The sequence below is a fragment of the Typopeltis vanoorti genome, chromosome 3, assembly GCF_054136105.1.
Source record: "Typopeltis vanoorti isolate ZY-2024b chromosome 3, IOZ_Tvanoo_1.0, whole genome shotgun sequence".
Taxonomy (NCBI): domain Eukaryota; kingdom Metazoa; phylum Arthropoda; class Arachnida; order Uropygi; family Thelyphonidae; genus Typopeltis; species Typopeltis vanoorti.
This window is the reverse complement of record NC_143551.1, coordinates 58,642,859-58,659,608: the sequence shown is the minus strand read 5'-3', so window position 1 is coordinate 58,659,608 and position 16,750 is coordinate 58,642,859. Positions and strand designations below refer to the sequence as shown.

The 16,750-nt window shown below is 39.3% G+C and overlaps 1 protein-coding gene across 2 annotated transcripts in view; it reads left to right on the top strand.

Annotated features, from left to right (window-relative positions):
* The window catches only part of LOC150108178 (TNF receptor-associated factor 3-like), a 396,437-nt gene that overhangs the window by 162,415 nt on the left and 217,272 nt on the right, over window positions 1-16,750 (top strand). Inside the window, exon 8 of one of the 2 annotated variants that reach the window (XM_090415632.1) lies at window positions 1,736-1,840. The exons of the other annotated variant lie outside the window; for it this stretch is intronic. Coding sequence (XP_090271758.1) covers window positions 1,736-1,840 — 105 coding nt within the window. The remainder of the gene's footprint in view (window positions 1-1,735; window positions 1,841-16,750) is intronic. 2 annotated transcript variants of the gene reach the window in all.

Sequence of the window (16,750 nt, the reverse complement as noted above, 5' to 3'; positions counted from 1 at the left end):
GCTATCCAACTATAAGATTCTTCCAACTATCTATTCATATGCTATAGAGGAACAAGCTGAAGACTTAGCTTGCATTTAATAGTAATGCTAAATGAATTGCTATAACCGAATAGGTTACAAATTTTTAACTTAAGCAGTTGTAAGGGTACACAATCTGATCAAAAATATCTGGACACCCCTCTGTAATTCGTAAACTGATGTCTAGATGTCACTATGACTTCACTTATCAGTATAAAAGGAGGCATGGAGCTGTGTTCTGTTCAGTGATAAGAAGTATGAGCAGAATGGGTAGGCCAAGGGAGCTCAGTGACATCAAACGTGGACTATTTATTGGTTGCCACATCAGTAAGAAATCTGTCAGAGACATTTTAACCCTCCTCAAGTTGTCCAAGTCAACAGTTGGTGATGTGATTGTGAAGTGGAAATGTGAAGGCACAACCACAGCAAAACCATGGTTGGGTAGGCCGTGTTTAAGGACAGGCATCGAAGAAGGTGGTTCGTGGAAATTACCAGACTTCGAGTGAAACAATCACTCGGGAGTTCCACAATGCTACTAACTGTCCAGCCAGCACCGTGACTGTGCGTCGAGAGTTAAGAGGAATGGGGTTCCATGGTCGACCAGCTGCCTATAAACCAAACATTTCTCCTGTGAATGCTAAGTGCTGCCTGCAGTGGTGTAAAGAGCGATGCCACTGGACAGTGGACAACTGGTTCTGAGTGATGAATTACACTTTACCATGTGGCAGTCCAATGGGATGGTCTGGGTGTGGCGAATGCCCAGAGAACGATTCCTGTAAGCATGTGTAGTGCCAACAGTGAAATTTGGAGGAGGTGGCATTACAGTGTAGGAGTGTTTTTCATCAAATGGACTTGGCCCTTTCATAACACTACATGGAAATCTAAATGTGGAAAGATACAAGGACGTTTTGACCCATTGTATACCATCTATGGTAGAAGATCAGTTTGATGATGACTATTGTTCTGTATCAGCATGACAGTGCTACCTGCCATAAAGCAAGGTCTGTGAGGGAATGGTTTGTGGACAATAATGTTCTAGAAATGGACTGGCCAGCCCAGAGCTCTGACCTGAATCCCAGAGAACACCTTTGGGATGAATTAGAATGGCAATTTCACTCCAGACCCCAATGACCCACATCACGAACTGCTCTGGCTACAGTTCTTCAGGAAGAATGGGCTGTTATTCCTCCAGAGATGTTCCGACACCCGGTAGAAAGTCTCCCTAGCAAAGTTAGAGCTGTCATAGAAGCAAAGGGTGAACCCACCCCGTATTAATGTCCACTACTGGATTACAGTTTCGAGTAGGTATCCGGATTCTTTTGATCAGATAGTGTATAACTCTTGAAGAGAAAAATGCAAAAACCTCTTTGAGAAGAACATCTCCATGATATAATATGATTTAATACCAATGTAACATTTTACAGCAGGTAGTTTGAAAGCCAACCAAGGACTGAGCCCTGAGCTTTATATGTGTGAACATTTGTTGTTTTTAGATTATGTAAAAGATATTTTAAGTTCTAAATTGTTGAATTTATTTTTGCATTGAATTTAGTTTTAGTTGTTTTTTTTTATTTGTTATAATATGCATATTATATATTTTTTCAGTGAGCCATAAATTTCTTCTTGGATTTTAATGATCTTTCAAGTTTTGTATCAGTTTTTGTTATAATTTTTGTAATCCTTTGTAAACTTATTTAAGCCTTCCTTTTGATATTAGGAACTGGAGAAGGCAAAAGACCAAGCTGTAGAAACAATCAGTGATATTTTATGCCAACAGAAAGAAACATTAATGCATATTGAAAGAGTTAAAAATGATTTTCAGGTAACATCTGGTGGCTAATTGTTTTAAGATTTGCTCATCATTAATATATTTATCTTAATGGTTTGAGGCATGATTTTATGTAAGATCCAAATGGTAGAGAATTGAATTTCTTGGAAATAGTGATAAATTTAATTGTTACATTGCTATACTTTTCCTTGTGACATATAGCCCAAATGAAACTGAATCAGTTTATGTTAATATAATTAATATAATAATGTATAATGTAATGTAATTAGCTAATGTGCACCTATTTCCTCAAGTTTTGTATTTTAACATTGGTATTATTTCTTGACCTCTGTGGAGTCATAACACTCATCATGAGAGATCAAATTCTTATCATGCCTTGAAAGCATTCAGTATTGGAGTATTCATCATCCACAATCCTGTTAATGCATTCCACTTTCTATGAAGAAAAAAAACAAACAAAAAAAAAACACTCCTTTTCACTTCCTTACTCTTATGAATCATACAGTTTCTGGGGGTGTCTCTCATTTTTCTCCCTGCTTCCCCACTGTTATCATATGCAATATCTCCTCTTTATTTTGACAGTCTCCTTTTACCAAATTCTGCAGAACATAACCTGAACAGAACAGAAATCAAGATATGACCTGATTAATGCCTTTGATAAGTAGGGATAAGGAAGTGATAAAAAAAAAACATACTTACTAACCACAGTGATAAATTTTAATATGTAAATATTTCATGCCAAGTATCTTGGGACATCCTCAGTACAGCAATTCAAACAATACTAGGAATAATATACAGTTAGGGCTCATGATTGCAATGTAATCTCAATATGTGTGCAGTAACGTTATAGAAGTAAATTAAAATATAACTGGAAAAATAAATAAATAAAAAAAATTAAAAAATAATAAAAATAACAACATATATGAAGAGTCTTTATATATGTTGTTATTATTATTTTTTATTTTTTTTTTTATTTTTATTTTATTTTAATTTAATTTTTTTTTCCATTATATTTTAATTTACTTCTATAACATTACTGCACGCATATTGAGATGCCATTGTAATCATGCGCCCCTAACTGTATGTTATTTCTAGTATTGTTTGAATTACTGTACTGAGGATATCCCAAGATACTTGGGATGAAATATTTACGTATTAAAACTTATCCCTGTGGTTAGTATGTGATGAATTCTATTTGAGTTTTCTATTAGTATGTGATGAAATGTATTTTAGTGATGAATTCACCACAGGTTTCATTATAAAGGAAATGATAGTTCCATTGGATAATTCTCATTATTGATAGTATTTTTCTGGGTAACTTTTACAACTTTGCAAATGCTCCCAAATCTCTCATGTCTTCCATCTGCTTGAGCAGAGAATATTCAATGCATCATGTTTCATTTTCTCTGACCAAGTTGCAGAATTCATGCAACTTGGTCAGAGAAAATGCTAAAGGTCGCTAGAGGGCTACATGGTGTAGTGTTTGTAGAGAGCTCCTGAACAGATAAGTGTTATTTTAAGTAATAATTGGTAAATTTGCTTGAATATTACGTAGTATTATTTACTTTTTGTATCTTAGCGTGTCTGGGTAATTTTTGTGTTTTTTCTGAGTTTCCAATTAGTAATTTGATAGATTTGTGCACATGGCGCCAATAAGGAGGAATACAATGGTGTCCAGGTCGCCATCTTTTGTCTAAAAATTTTAATTTAAAGGATTTTATTCAGTGTACTCTTTGTGAAATGTATGCTTTGAGGAGAGTGGTTGGAGTCTGGTTAGACAACGATAGTGGAGTGAATGTGTGCAGAAAGTGTAAGGAATGTGAGGATTTAAAGAGTATTTCAGGTCGTGAGAGTGATATCGTTGTTGAAGTGAGAATGTAGAAAATAGTGATATGCCAGGTATGAATAGTGATATTTGCGAGGTAGTACTAGATAGCTGTGAGAGTGGCGTCGAAAGTGAGAATGAAGATAAACATATGGAACGAATGAATGAATTAACGTATAATAAAAATGATGAGACAGATGCAGTGAGTGAGATCGCACGGTTACGTGGAGTGATACATAGGGCAAATCGGCAGCTGGAGTGTTGGCAAAAATGTTTACCGAGCGTACCAACTAATAAATGGCAAAAGTATGATAAGAAAAATAAGAGTATGGTCTTCTTCTTCTTCTTCTTCTGCAGCTTCTCCCACTTAAGTGGGGTCACTGTTGATAATGAATCTCCTCCACACCTTCCTGTCTTGGGCTGTCACCACATCCAAGTTCTTCATCCTCAAGTCCACTTCTACCAGCTCCCTCCATCTCGTCTTTGGCCACCCACGCTTCCGCCTTCCTTGCACATCCATCTGCATGACCCTTCTTCCCACACATTTGTCCTCCCTACTCATCACATGACCAAACCATCTCAACCTTGCCTCCTGTATTTTCGATCCTAAGTTCGTAACTTTCACTGTTCCCCTGAAATAGTCATTTCTCAGATGATCCTTTCTGGTCACACTGCACATCCACCTAAGCATTCTCATCTCTGCTACCTCCATCCTGCTGATGTTATTTTTCCTCAGGGCCACACTTTCTATAGCATATGTCATAGCTGGCTTCACTATTGTCCTATAGATTTTGTTTTTCAGATTGATCGGCACCCTCTTATCGCATAACACTCCGGCCATCTCCCTCCAGTTCCTTCAACCCGCTTGTATCCTGCATCCCACTTCCTTCTCAGCACCTCCATCTTCTTCCACTGTTGAACCTAAGTATCTAAAGTCTCTCACCTTCCTGATGACATTTCCTTCCAGCTCCAGATCTGTCTCCTGTCTGTTGCCCACTGTGCAACACATATACTCTGTCTTACTTCTGCTCAGTCTCATACCTCTCTCTTCCAGTACTTTTCTCCATCTTTCCAGTTTAGTTCCTGCTTCTTGTCTTGAATCTGCACACAGCAAGATGTCATCTGCATACAACATTGTCCAAGGCGCATCTTCTCTCACCTCCTCTGTTACCACCTCCATCACAATATTAAACAGAAACGGACTTAATGCTGACAATTGATGCAAGCCAACTGTTACTTGAAAACTTTCTGTCTGTCCCAGACAGGTTCGAACACTTGTCTTCACATTTCTGTACATTTCTCGCACCAGCCTGACATATTTCTCCGGTACCTTCTTCTCCCTCAGACACCTCCAGACTTCTTGCCTTGGCACTCTATCATATGCTTTCTCCAGATCAATAAATGCCAGATGTAGCTCCCTTTTTTTCTTTCGATACTTTTCCATCATCTGCCGTAACCCAAAAATATCTGTTGTTGATAAACCAGGCACGAAGTCAAATTGAAGCCAAATTGTTCCTTTGCAATCTCCACCTCCTTCCTCAATCTACCATCAAGAACCCTTTCTAGGATTTTCATTGTGTGGGACATCAACTTTATTCCTGTGTAATTTTTACAGTCTCGTGCATCCCCTTTACCCTTGTAGATGGGGACAAGAGTACTCTTCCTCCATTCCTCGGGTATATTTTCTTGTTGGCAAACTTTCATGAACAGGTCCCACAGCAGGTCAATTCCCTCTTCCCCCAGTGCTCTCCATCCCTCCACTGGAATTCTGTCGGGGCCCACCAATTTTCCATTCCTCATTCTCTTCATGGCCTCCGTCACTTCCACTCTACTGATGTTCTGCACCATTCCCTCAGAAGGCTGCCCATCTTCTCTGTGAGTCCTTGCATTTTCCTCATTCAAAAGTCCCTCAAAGTATATTTTCCATCTGTTTCTTATGTCTGCATCTCTCCATAATACTCTTCCTTCAGCGTCTTTGATCTGCCTCACATGTAAGATATCCTTTGCTGCTTTATTTCTACATTTTGCTACTTGGTAATTTTTCTCTGTCCTTCCTTTGTTTCTAATTGATCATACAGAACTTGATATGCCATGGCCTTCGCCTGTGCCACAACTCTCTTGGCTTCTTGCTTTCTCTCTCTGTACACCTCTCTGTCCTCTTCCACTCTTGACTCATCCCACTTCTGCTTTGCCTTCCTCTTAGCTGTCACTGCCACTTGTACATTATTATTCCACCACCAACCCTCCTTCTGCTCTCTAATCTTTCCAGATGTCTCACCAAGCACCTCGATTGCACAGCTCAAGATTACTTTTAAATTATGTTTCCACCAATCTTGTACACTTTCCAGTCCATCTGAAATCCTCTCTAACACACTCTCCTCTTTTAAATGAAACCACTTAATTGTCTTCATCCCATGGCATCCAGAGGTTCTTATCTTCGATCTTATTTTAAAGTCTGCACACAGCAGTCCGTGTTGCTGTGCTACTTGATCTGTTGGAATTACTTTACAATTTGTCACAACCTTAAGATGTTTTCTTCTAGTCAAAATATAGTCAATTTGTGAACTGTTGTTACCACTCCTAAATGTTATCAAATATTCTTCCCTCTTGTAGAAAAACAAGTTCACAATTGCCAGATCAAACGCTACTGCAAAGTCCACAACCCTCTCTCCTTCCTGGTTCATCATTCCCACTCCATGGCCACCATGCACCCTTTCACAGTCTCTATTCTGTCTCCCTATGTTTCCATTCCAGTCTCCTCCGACAATCGCCATCTCATTTTCTTCCAGTTCCCTCATTTCTTCATCTAACACGTTCCAGAACTCATCTTTCTCCTCTGCTGTACAACCAACTTGCGGGGCATATACACATAATATGACCACCCACTCTTCTCCAAGACCCAATTTCATTCGCATGATTCTGTCGTTCCTTCTACCCACTTCTAGTACTTCGCCTTTCATTCTGCCACACACGACAATTCCTACACCATTTCTTCCCTCGTTATTTGCTCCAGAGTAGAACAATTTATATCCATCAAACAGTTCCTTTGCCTTTCCCCCCCTTCCACCTTGTCTCCTGCACACATAAAACTTCGCCCTTCATTCTGCCACACACGACAATTCCTACACCATTTCTTCCCTCGTTATTTGCTCCAGAGTAGAGCAATTTATATCCATCTCCCAGTTCCTTTGCCTTTCCCCCCCCCTTCCACCTTGTCTCCTGCACACATAAAATGTCCAACTTCCTCTTCCTCATCATGTCTGCCACCTCTCTTCCCCTTCCAGTCATGCTTCCAACATTCAGTGTTCCCACTCGCAACATCCTCTCCACCTGCTAGGCTTGCTTCTTTAACCGCACCTGCCCTTGATGCGGTAACCCTCGTCCACTTCTCGCAGTTATAGGGCGATGTGGCTGTACGTTGCTTAAGGGGTATGCCCTAGCTCTTATATCATTTCCTCTTTGACTTATATCATAGTTTGAGCTGGCATTGAAGTTTTACGACCGGATGCCCTTCCTGACATCAACCCTCGCCATTTATCCGGGCTTGGGACCGGCACCTATTGAGGCTAGCTTGCCTCCTTCGGTGGCTGCATAAGACGAAATGACTTAGCAAAATAGGAAAGACTCACCCCTAGCCCTCAAATACTCTAATAGCATCAGGGGGGAAAGGAGCAAGGAGAGGGGAAAGAAGGAAAGAAAGAAGAGGAGGGACCAGTCTACAGAATAATATATCAGATGTATATTACATGAAGTATGGCATGGTCCAGCATCTGGTACCTCGGGTTTGCCATGCCCATACTCACTAAAGTGAGCCCTTGAGGTATGATAATGAGGTGTAAACAAAATGAAAGAGCGAGTGTTGTATGGAGATTCTTTAGTAAGAGGTGTGATAGATGAGAGTTTAACAAAATCGTACCAACCCGGTGCGAACATTAAGGATGTAAGCGAGCCAATTAGAATGCAAACACACAGGTTGAAAGAATTGATACTAGTAGCAGAAATGAATGATTTGAAAGGAGACAAAATGGCTATGAGAGAGGATTTGAAGGAATTACTTGAGGTAGCAAAAGAGAAGAGTGAGAGAGTAAGGATAGTGAGTCTGTTGCTGCGGTATGACAATGAAGAGTATAGAAGGAGGGCCAAAATTGCTAATGACTTTATGTGGGGATTATGCAGGAGGAGTGGTGTGGAATTTGTGGATGTGTGGAGTGAGTTCGATGGGCGAAAGGATTTATATAAGATGGATGGTTTACATTTGAATGGATTTGGTGTATGGAGACTTGAAAAGGTGTTGTTGAATGAAGTGGAAATGGATGTGCAGAATCAGGGAAACTAGAATTATTAAGTGGGGGGGGGGAGTAGATATGCAGACTTTAGGGAGACAGTTGAGTGTGTGAATTTGTGTAATATGCTTGAGCGAGTATGAAGGACAACAAATCAGAATGGGATAGTTAGTATAAGGCAACAAAATAGGGATGGGACAAATGGGCTTCTGCCATTCATGTATACTAATGCCAGAAGTATTCGGAACAAGAAGGAATAATTTTTGGCCTTGGTTGGTTGGCGCTTCCAGGCCACAGGTTATTGGCATTAGTGAAATATGGCTGACAGAAGATGATATAGCTAGTAGGATTAAATGTGAGGGGTATGGTGTGTTCAGGAGTGACAGAGAGAATAAAATAGGGGGAGGAGTGCTATTGATGATAGCTGATGAGCTACAGCCAAGGAGAAAGAAGTGGAACTGCAGGATAAAGAAAAGAGCACATTTGAGGCTGTTTGGTGTGAGATTGAGGCTAGCAGAACAAAATATACAGTTGGGTGGTGCTATAGACCAGGTGATGGAATAGATGGTGGAGATAGTATGCATAAGCAAATAGAAGAAATGAGTGGAAGGAGGATAATTATTATGGGAGATTTAAACTATGGTAACATTGATTGGAAAGTGGAGAGGACACATGGGAGGAAGGAATTGGATTTTATGCGGTTATTAAGGGATAACTATCTGCGACAACATGTAATGGAAAATACTAGGGGTCAGAGAGTGCTTGACCTAGTAATTGCATCTGAGAATTTGGCTGTAACGAATATGACCACGTTGCCACCAATTGGTGAGAGTGATTATAGAGTCTTGACTTGGGAGGTGGCTAAAGGTGTGGAATTTACAATTAAGACAGGGTAAATGTGGAATTATTGGGCTGGTAAGTATGACAAGCTTCGGAGTTTGATTGGTTCAGTGCCATGACATGTGAAACTGCAAGGGCTAGATGTTGATAGTGCATGGGAGGCGGTTAAGAAGTGTTTGCATGAGGCAGTGGCTGACTGTATACCTAGAGTCCGAATAATAAATCAAGTAGGAGTTAAATGGATGAATAACACCATTAAGCTTGAGCTGCAAAAAAAGAAACAACTGTGGAGGGAATTTAAGGAGAAAGGTGACTGGCAGGCATGAACGGTATAAAGCACAGGCCAGAAGGGTACGAGTGTGGTAAGAAAAGCAATAGCAGAATATGAAAGAACATTAGCCATGCAGGCTAAAGATAATCCCAAACAGTTTTTTAGATATGTTGCAAGTAAAAGAAAAAACGTATATGGCAGAATGATTTTAAAGAATGCTGATGGTAGGGAGGTAACCGAATCAGTTGATATAGTTGAATTACTGAGCAAGCACTTTGCAAGAGTATATCATCGAGGTGGTGACATTGCAGAACTGAATGAACCAATAGCTTATATGGGAATTGTGGTGAATGAAGTGGAGGTGAATAGTCTATTACAAAACCTCAATGTCAATACAAAAGGCCTTTGACAGGATACCACATGGAATTCTTATCGGTAAACTGCAGCATATGGGGATGGGTATAGGGTTGGTGAGATGGATAGGAGGTTGGTTGATGGAGAGATATCAGAGAGTGGTTTATTCAGGAGTAGAGTCCAAAAGACGGCCTGTGACTAGTGGTGTGCTGCAGGGTTCTGTTCTTGGACCACTACTTTTCAATTTGTTCATTAATGATATAGGAAAGGATTATTATTAGTATTATTATTCCGGGCAACTCCAAGGAGTCGACACACTCATCGAGGGAGGCCCTATCGTCATGTCAAAAACAACTATTCGACATTCACACAGTATCTCTCATACCTTGCCTTGAACTCATTCACGGTCGTAGCACCCCCAACATACTCTGGAAGCTTATTCCACTCATTCACTACTCTCCAAGTAAAAAACCTAGCTCTAACACCCTTGTCAACCACGCTCTTGCCCAGCTTCCATTCATGGCCCCTAGCCCTCCCACCACCAGTCATATTTTCAAAAATATCTTCTGGATCAATCTTATAGAAACCCTTCAGTAATTTGAATGTCTCAATCATATCACCCCTCCTTCACCTATCGACCAATTTCTGCAACCCACAAATCTTCAACCTATTCTCATAAGGTTCATTCCACAGACCTGCTATCATCTTGGTCACTTGTCTCTGGATCCTCTCCACTTCCTCCCCATCACGAAGAAACCCTGGTGCCCATAACTGGGCACAGTAGTCCAGATGGGGTCTTATCAAGGCTCGATACAGAGGAGCAACAACTTGTTTGTCTCTGCATGTTAAAGTATTTTTCAGAAGCCAAGTGATTTGATGAGCTGTTTTAGTCACTTTTGCAATGTGCCCCCTAAACTTCAATTCCCTATCCACCAACACTCCCAAATCCCTAGCCTCATCAATCTCCTGGAGTACGGTTCCACCAATGCAATATACTGCTGCTATTCTTTTCACCCCAAAGTTCATACCCTTACACTTTGGCACATTAAATTGACATTCATTTTTCCTAGCCCAGTCCTCCAAACTATCCAAATCATCCTGTAAAATTTTGACATCCTGTGCACTCATAATTGCTCTACCCAACTTTGCATCATCAGCAAACAAGTGAACACGTCCTCTCAAATCCTTTCCTATATCATTAATGAACAAATTGAAAATCAGTGGTCCAAGAACAGAGCCCTGTGGCACTCCACTAGTCACAAGCCATCTTTTAGACTCCACTCCTGAATAAACCACTCTCTGGTATTTCTCCTTCAACCACCCCTCCTATCCATCTCACCAACCCTATATCTATCCCCATCTGCTCCAATTTACTGATTAGGGTTCTATGTGGTATCCTATCAAAAGCCTTGGCAAGGTCCAGTAGTATTACTGTAAACCCATTACCCTTATCCAGTTCAGCCGTCACTGTGTTATAAAACGTGAGCAAGTTCCTGAGGCATGATCTACCCTTCACAAAACCATGTTGTCCCCCATACAATATCCCATTTTCATCTATCCAATCCTGTATTCTTTTCTTGACTAATTTCTCTAAGACCTTGACAATGATTCCTGATATGCTAATCGGTCGGTAATTTACAACAGCAGTTTTGGAACCACCTTTATGCAGTGGAACTATTTTCCCCTCTTTCCACCCCCTCAGGACTAACCCAGACTCGAGACTCAAATTAAACAAAATGGTCAAGGGTACTGACAATTCTTTAGCTGCTTCTCGTACAACATGAGCTGGTATACCATCCAATCCCACAGATGTACTGACATTGAGGTTATGCAATAGACTACTCACCTCCACTTCATTCACCACAATTCCCGTATAATCTACTGGTACATTCATTTCTGCAATGTCACCACCTGGATGATATATTCTTGCAAAGTGCTCGCTCAGTAACTCAACTATATCAACTGATTCGTTTACCTCCCTACCATCGGCATTCTTTAAAATCAATCTGCCATGTACATTTTTCCTTTTACTTGCTACATATCTAAAAAACTGTTTAGGATTCTCTTTAGCCTGCATGGCCAATGTTCTTTCGTAATCCTTTTTTGCCTTTCTTACCACACTCGTTACCTTCTGGCCTGCGCTTTATACTGTTCGTGTGCCTGCCGGTCACCTTTCTCCTTAAATTCCCTCCATAGTTGTTTCTTTTTTTGCAGCTCAAGCTTAATGGTGTTATTCATCCATTTAACCCCTAGTTGATTTATTATTCGGACTCTAGGTATACAGTCAGCCATTCCTTCATGCAAACACTTCTTAACTACCTCCCATGCACTATCGACTTCTAGTCCTTGCAGTTGTACATGCCATGGCACTGAACCAATGAAACTCCTAAGCTTGTCATACTTTCCCGCCCGATAATTCCACATGTACCCTGTCTTAATTGAAAATTCTACACCTTTAGCCACCTCCCAAGTCAAGACCCTATGATTACTCTCACCGATTGGTGGCAATGTGGTCATATTTGTTACAGCCAAATCCTCAGATGTAATTACCAGGTCAAGCACTCTCTGATCTCTAGTATTTTCCATTACATGCTGTCGCAGATAGTTATCCCTTAATAACCGCATAAAATCCAATTCCTTTCTCCCATGTGTCCTCTCCTCTTTCCAATCAATGTTACCATAGTTGAAATCTCCCATAATAATTATCCTCCTTCCACTCATTTTTGTTCTATTTGCTTGTGCATACTGTCACCACGATCTTTTCCATCACCTGGTCTATAGCACCACCCAACTGTATATTTTGTTCTGCTAGCCACAATCTCACACCAAATGGCCTCAAATGTGCTCTTTTCTCTATTCTGCAATTCAACTTCTATTCTCCTTGGCTGCAGCTCATCAGCTATCATCAATAGCACTCCTCCCCCTATTTTATTCTCCCTGTCATTCCTGAACACACCATACCCCCTCACATTCAATCCCACTAGCTATATCATCTACAGTCAGCCATGTTTCACTAATACCAATAACCTCTGGTCTGGAAGTGCCAACCATGGCCAAAAACTCTTCCTTCTTGTTCATAATACTCCTAGCATTAGTGTACATGAATTTAAGACCCTTATTAGCCCCAACCCTACCTTGATGCCTTATATTAACTATCACAATCTGATTTGTTGTCTTTATTTGCTCGAGCATATTATATTCATTCTTACATTCAACTGCCTCCCTAAGGACTGTATATCTACTCCACCCCCCTTAATAAATCTAGTTTCCTTGAATTTGCACATCCACCACATTCAGCAACACTTTCTCAAGTCTTCTTACACCGTAACCATTCAAATGCAAGCCATCCATCTTATATAGATCCTTTCGCCCATCGAACTCACTCTACAAGTCCACAAATTCCACACCACTCGTCATACATAACCCACGCATAAAGTCATTCGCAATTATGGCCCTCCTTTTAAACATTTCACTGTCATACTGTGGCAAAAGACTAATCATTCTAACTCTCTCACTCTTTTCTTTTGCTACCTCAAACAATTCATTCAGGTCTTCTATCATTTCCATTTTGTCTCCTTTCAAATCATTCGTACCTGCCACAACAATCATTTCTTTCACCTTTCCTTTTGCTCTCTAATAGACTCAGTTACATCCTTTATGGTTGCACCAGGTTGGTACGATTTTGTCAAATCCTCTGCTATCACACCTCGTACTAACGAGTCTCCATACAGCACTCTATCCTTCATTTTGTTCATGTTCACACTCCTACATCTATTTTTCCTGTCATACTTTTTGTTATTGGCTGGTTCATTCTGAGAGGAAGTGTTCACTTGTTTGCTGATGATGCAAAGTTGGGTAGAGCAATAGTGAGTGCACAGGATGTCAAAATTTTGCAAGATGATTTGGATAGTTTGGGGGACTGGGCTAAGGAAAATGGATATCAATTTAATGTGGCAAAGTGTATGGTTTTATGTATTTTGGGGTGAAAAGATTAGCAGCAGTATATCACATTGGTGGAACCGTGCTCCAGTAGATTGACGAGGCCAGGGATTTGGGAGTGTTGGTGGATAGGGAGTTGAAGTTTAGGGTGCACATAGCAAAAGTGGCTAAATCAGCTCATCAAATCACTTGGTTTGCTGAAAAATACTTTAACAAGCAGAGACAAACAGGTTATTGTTCCTCTATATCGAGCCTTGATAAGACCCCATCTAGACTACTGTGCCCAGATATGGGTGCCAGGGTTTCTTCTTGATGGGGAGGAGGCGCAGAGGTTCCAGAGACGAGTGACCAAGATGATAGCAGGTCTATGGAACGAACCTTATGAGAACAGGTTGAAAATTTGTAAGTTGATAGGCAGAAAAGGGGTGATATGATTGAGACGTTCAAATTACTGAAGAGTTTCTATAAGATTAATTCAGAAGATATTTTTGAGAATAGGACTGGTGGTGGGAGGACTAGGGGCCATACATGGAAGCTGGGCAAGAGTGTGGTTAGCAAGGGTGTTAGAGCTAGATTTTTTACTTGGAGAGTGGTGAATGAGTGGAATAAGCTGCCAGAGTCTGTTGTGGGTGCATGACTGTGAATGAGTTCAAGGCAAGGTATGTTAGATACTGTGTGAATGTTGAATAGTTGTTCTTGACATGATGTTAGGGCCTCCCTCAATGAGTCTGTCGACTCCTTGGAGTTGCCTGTAATAATAATAATAATTTACCCTTAGCAAGATTGAAATCACCATTCATCTACCCAAAGTACTGTTGTATCGATTTTTCTCTATATTATGTATTTTTTTGTCTAACACATCAATACAAGTAAGAACCCTTTTCAGATATCACGTGGTACCTCTGGATAACAAAGGAATTGCCTCAGTTTCGAGCCAATGCCAGTGTATCAGAGTTTCCGAGATCAACCTCTCGTAAAGCTCCAAGAAATTTATATTAATATTTCTGCACCACTTAGGACTCTTAGATTAAACAAACTATATTAATCAAGAGGTGATCCCTAGAATGTACTCAAGTGATACCTTATCTTTTTAGACGTCGCCAAAACTCTTATTCCCTAATTTCCCGCTGAGTTTCGTGTTAAATTTTTGCAAGAGGTGCATCGGATTCCAAATTACAGACAATCTTGTTTGGATTCAAAAAAGCAAAGGTTTATGGAACACTATATAAATGTACAGAATATGATATTAAAATTTTCATTCTAAGAAGGTTAATGACAATTAGGTTATACATAAAATAGTCTAACTGTACATAATTACTCAAAAATTGATTATTCTATGTTATCACTATCAGTTCAATCAATCAATAAGTACTCTAGCTAGGTACGATACTAATAGCAATAATTACTCTAATTTAGTCACAAGCAGACCAGTCTAGGTAGCAATAATGTCAATTATAATTCGTTACTAACATCAATCTTCACTCTGAATTATCTTAACATTCTGTAAAAATTTGATGTTGCCAAAATAAATAATCTAAAACATCGACTTTTTACAGTAGGAATTCACCTAAATTTTCTTGTACAAATGTATATTTTATTTCTCTATGTAAAGCTGTCTGTATAAAGAACAAAATAAGCTCAAAGGGAATTAACTCACCCATTGTTTAAGAAGGGATGTAGAAGTATTGAAACCAAGAGCATTGCCCGAAATTCGGCGATGAATTTCAGGGGAATTTCAGAGGCACAGTCTTCAAACAAATAGATATCTGGAGATCCCAGGCATGAGAATATATATATATATATATATATATATATATATATATTGTATTTAAAGTAAAAGCCCCTGTTTACAATGGCACAGCTGCAAGATAAGATCCACAAATAGATAAGGGATTAAAATGTGGATCAGTATCAGTTTTGCAAAAGATGAGGCCAACAAAGTGCATTAACAAGTGTGTATATATACTCAGTAATTTAGAGATACTTTTTAAATTATATATATATATATATATATATTTATTATTATTTATTTATATTATATATATATATATATATATATATATATATATATATATATATATATATATATATATATATATATATATATATATATATATAAATTACTGAGTATATATACACACTTGTTAATGCACTTTGTTGGCCTTATCTTTTGCAAAACTGATACTGTGCAAAACAATTTTTTCAAAAATGAATGTGGATAATTTGAACTCAGAAGCCACTAATACATTGGGTGATAAAGAGTTTTTTAGAACAGTTAATCCCCTACTCATCGTTCCACAATTCTCAGGGGAAGACCACGATGATGTACTGTCATTTTTTAAATTTGTAGAAGAAATTAGGAACGTAGGAAATTGGTCGGATTTCCAACTTCTGATCGTTGTGAGGAACAAATTAATTGGAAGGGATAAAAACTACTTGTACTCTTCTCCAATACTGAGAGATACTTTAGAGTATAAGAAGTTCAAATTATGGATATTAGGGTTTCTTTGAACAAGTTCAAAGAAACCCTAATATCCCAAGTTCTCCAAAGTCAGAAGTGTGGGTCCGAACCTATGGAGGTTGCAAAGATGCACTCAAGAAAAAAAGGAGTTAACAACAGACTACTATAACAGATTGCTAACTTTCGCGAACGGCCTTAGCTAATCTGCTGAAGACAGGAGCCATCTAGACTGGGCAATATTTAACCAATTTAGACTAGGGGTAAGGGAGGAATTCCGTGAGATGGCATATAAAAAGAAATTAAACAATTTAGATGAGTGCTTCCTTGCTGGAAAAGAAGAAAGAATGGGTAACTTTCATCCTGTATCTAATCCAGTCAAATCCACGTCATAAATAAGGAATCTAACTCCAAGAAGGATGAACGCAAGGACAAAAACCCAGAAATTTCGAAAGGGAGAGCAAAAGAACAAATTGAAAAAACTGAAGATAAAAAAGGAGCATTGCCCGTAAATAAAATTGAAGACGAGAGAATGACCACCCCAAATATTGCCAAATCCTTGACAAGGGAAGAAGTACAATTGATGATAAAACAAGAAGTAGAAAGATTACATCAGCCCCTAATAGAAAGACTTGATTTAATTGTTAAACAACTACATGAAGTAGTGACTAAAACAACCACAGAAAACCAGAGTCACAAACGAAGAGATAACAAGGGGGAAAGAAAGGGAGGATCAGCAAAATGGGACATAGCTAGGAACTGCTTCCAAAATAGAGGAAGATTTTACCGGAGTAAACAATTTGAAACATGCTGGGAGCTAGGCAACATCACACAAACTGGTCAAAAAAATTTAGAGAAGAGAATCCGAATCAACGCAACGAGCTAATGGCCGTTATTCGTGGAGAAATAAAGAGGATACACTGTAATGTTCTATTGGACACAGGATCCAAAGTCTCAGTTATGATATGACAGA